We start from the raw sequence: 3,306 nt of genomic DNA on the forward strand, positions 1-3,306 counted from the left end.
CTACATTCAGTACACGAACTATGCATTCATCACATTACTGTCCATTGATGGAACCAAAATTCATACAGTACAGAGTAGGTTATATTATGCTATTTCCATAAGTATTTAAGTTCTGTGATAATAAAACAGCTGAATGATAATGAATTCAATTTTAAAAACAATGTCCATTTTTGCACTTCTATTTTCTGTTGATTTCTCATAGTAAGCCTTAACAGTGCTGCGCCTGAAGGAAATTACAAAATTTGGAAAACAGACTACCAGTTTGTTACACATGTTACAAGAAGTGTATTGCTTTAATTAATGACATGATTCTTTATATTGCAGACTTGGCTGAAGTTGTCTCAGCAAGAAATAGATTTGATGCCACATTACAACTTTTAGTGGACAAAAGAGATGAGGGGTAAGTGAAAATGAGTAGAATTCAGAGATAATTAAGCATACGTCTAGTCAGGAAATGAAGATCAACACCATTAAATTCATACACCAGATAAAATCACTGTTATAAAAAAAACAACAACATACAAAAATGTTATGCCTTCTTCAGCAGCAGTGATATGCCAGATTGAATAGAAGTACTCAAAATATGTCAAATATTGTTTTTGTGTAGCCTTTAAAATTAAATGGCCTGTGTTGTTATATATATATTACAATTTTATCATGTTTATAATTATAATAAGGTTCTCTTTCCAAATTAGTATATTCTATAAATTTAACTATTGTAAATGTAAAAATCTTTTTCACATTTTTGATGAAACTCAGAGTAAAGTTGAACTCATAGAAAGTTTGCTTATAGTAGTCAAGGACCTTGATCTAGATTGGAGTAAAATATATACAAAATGTAAAGTTTTGAAATTTTAAGTTGAAATCATAAAAGTCAGCTTTCTATGCAGGAAATACTTTTCTTTATGATTGTACTTTCTTAATTTGATTAAGTTTGGTTTTTATTTGAACATTTTAAAAAAGAATTCTTTCATAAATCTCTAAAGGTACATATATATGTAAATATAAGTTGTCTAACAGTGTACACGTTCATCATAACAATTTTCATGATCAGAGAAATGAATATATATTGATACTTGCTAAGACAAGGATATTCTAATGTTCATTTTGATCTTATTTACAGGCAAGAATCTAGTGATGAAGGCGGTGAAATTGATATTTGTCTCAGGTATGCAAGTTGTTGGACTACTGGAAACCAACTTTTATTTGCGACGACTTTATTTCGCGATTTACTAGGGATAAACTAGTTTGCGATGATTAATTTTTGCTATTAGGCCTTTTTGGATCTATTAATTTTAGACACATGCACTTTAAGGACTGGTTCGCGGCAAGAAATATTCGCTCTCGCGAACTTCGCGAAAATTTCTCGCACGTGAATAAAAGTTGGTTTACAGTATATAAGCATTCCACTATGATTGTAATGTTAATGTGTATTGAAAAGAAGGGAATATTGATTTGGACTGCAATGTTTTAATGTTTGAGGACTTTTTCTATGTTTAGTGAGCCATCTCCAATGCAGTCTCCAAGTAAGCGTGCGTCTACCACTAGAGGGAGAAAAAGAAAGCGAGCAAAGGACGATTCTGATTACGAGCCCGGACAATACCAGCGTAAGAATTGATGTATAAATAATTACTACCCAATTATGGATTATAGGTAATATAACTTAAGTTTATAAAAACACACAAACAAAAATACAAAATGTTGTTAAAGCAGATGTATAATAGTCAAACACATGAGAAATACCTGTATGCAAATCATTTCAACAAAACATTGCAATATAAAAATTGCAAAATAATCTACCGAGTCAAGAATGTCTAAATTAGTCTGAACATTTTGTTGACAGACACATACATTATGAAGCTGTTTGATCGCAGTGTGGACTTAGCGGTCTTTGATGAAGATTCTCCACTCTACCCAATTTGTCGCGCTTGGCTGAAAAACAACCCACACAGTAGAGAGCCTCCCCCCCACTCCCCCGCCCCAGAGCCCGAGTCAGCACCTGCCAGTGAAGAGGAGGTATCAACTATTCTCTTTTTCTCAATCACAGATTCTGAAGTAAAGGTTACAATTACATGTACATGATGTATTCCAAAGTTTGGGGCATTTTTTTTTCAGTCTAACTGTAAGCCTTTTCTATTGAGGAATCTAGAAATTTCAAAGTAACATTTTCCATTTCAAATTACTTGTCGTATATGATAGACATTTTCTGAAAGAGTGTCATTGATTGACAAGGTTAAAGTTTTTGGAGCAGGTCCATTCACAAGTTCCCAAAAGATGTACTTGAGAGAGAATTTGCATGGATGATACATATTGGGATGCAAACTACCAGACTTGCTTTGGATGCTGTGTTTGACCTTTTTTTCTGAATAAGTGATCAGAATAAAGTTATTTGAGCAGATCCATTTTCAAGCATTATTTAACTACTGTAGATCACTTATTTACAGAGAATACTCAATTAGTAATATGAATGAAAATTTCAAAATGCAAGAAATTACTTTGCATATGGTCTGTTGATAAAGACTAAGTAAATAAGTGATTTTCACTATTTAAAATTAAAACTGAGAATTTATATTTAGTGAGATGTGCTTTTCATGAAATTACTCAATAATTAATTCTTTTCATATATTTAGAAATATACAGTATTGGCCTTTAATCTGGATCAATCAGAAAAAATAAATTGATATTTTTGATTTTTATCTCTTTGTCATGCTGATTTGAAGCTTCAGTATATCTGACAGCAAAAAAAAAAATGTTTAATTTTGATTTTTAAGTCAAAAGTTTAAAATTAGGAAAATTATCTGCAGTTGCTCAAGTTACAGTATAAAACCAACTTATAATTTATATTTCACCTCAATACCCTGTTGATGTTACTTGGATTATTATTTATGTTAAATTTAAAAAAAAGCATGACTTAAAATTGTACTTGTTTTTTTTTTTGCAGACTGAACGAATTCCAGATATTTACAAAATGCCACCCCCAATAAAACAGGATCCTGATGACCATACTGACTACAGGATTCCCCACCCCGTGCCTCAACCTAAGACATTTTTCTTTATATCGGTAAGTAAAGGTAAAATATCTTACTCTGTACCAATTAATTAAGACGTATTTGTAATTATCAGTGAAATATCCCACCTTGTGCCCCAGCCTAAGATGTTTTTCTTTATATCGGTAAGTTAGGGTGAAATATGCCACTCTGCCTCAGCTTATGTTTTTCTTTGTATCGGTAAGCGAAGGTGAAATCCCCCACCCTGTGCCTGAACCTAAGACATTTCTTCATATCCGTAAGTGAAGGGGAAAAAACC

General features: G+C 32.1%; 1 protein-coding gene across 1 annotated transcript; it reads left to right on the forward strand.

Annotated features, from left to right (window-relative positions):
- Positions 1–275: 275 nt before the first annotated feature.
- LOC134234562 (protein lin-37 homolog) lies at positions 276–3,061 on the forward strand (the record flags this gene model as incomplete). Its single annotated transcript, XM_062716647.1, has 5 exons — positions 276–400; positions 1,124–1,168; positions 1,501–1,607; positions 1,844–2,016; positions 2,942–3,061. Coding segments are annotated over exons 1-5 (540 nt in total), but the record flags the coding sequence as incomplete, so codon positions are not given.
- Positions 3,062–3,306: the final 245 nt, after the last annotated feature.

This window comes from Saccostrea cucullata, unplaced genomic scaffold, assembly GCF_032062105.1.
Source record: "Saccostrea cucullata isolate Sc308-1 unplaced genomic scaffold, CSIRO_AGI_Scuc_v1 ctg23366, whole genome shotgun sequence".
Lineage (NCBI taxonomy): Eukaryota > Metazoa > Mollusca > Bivalvia > Ostreida > Ostreidae > Saccostrea > Saccostrea cuccullata.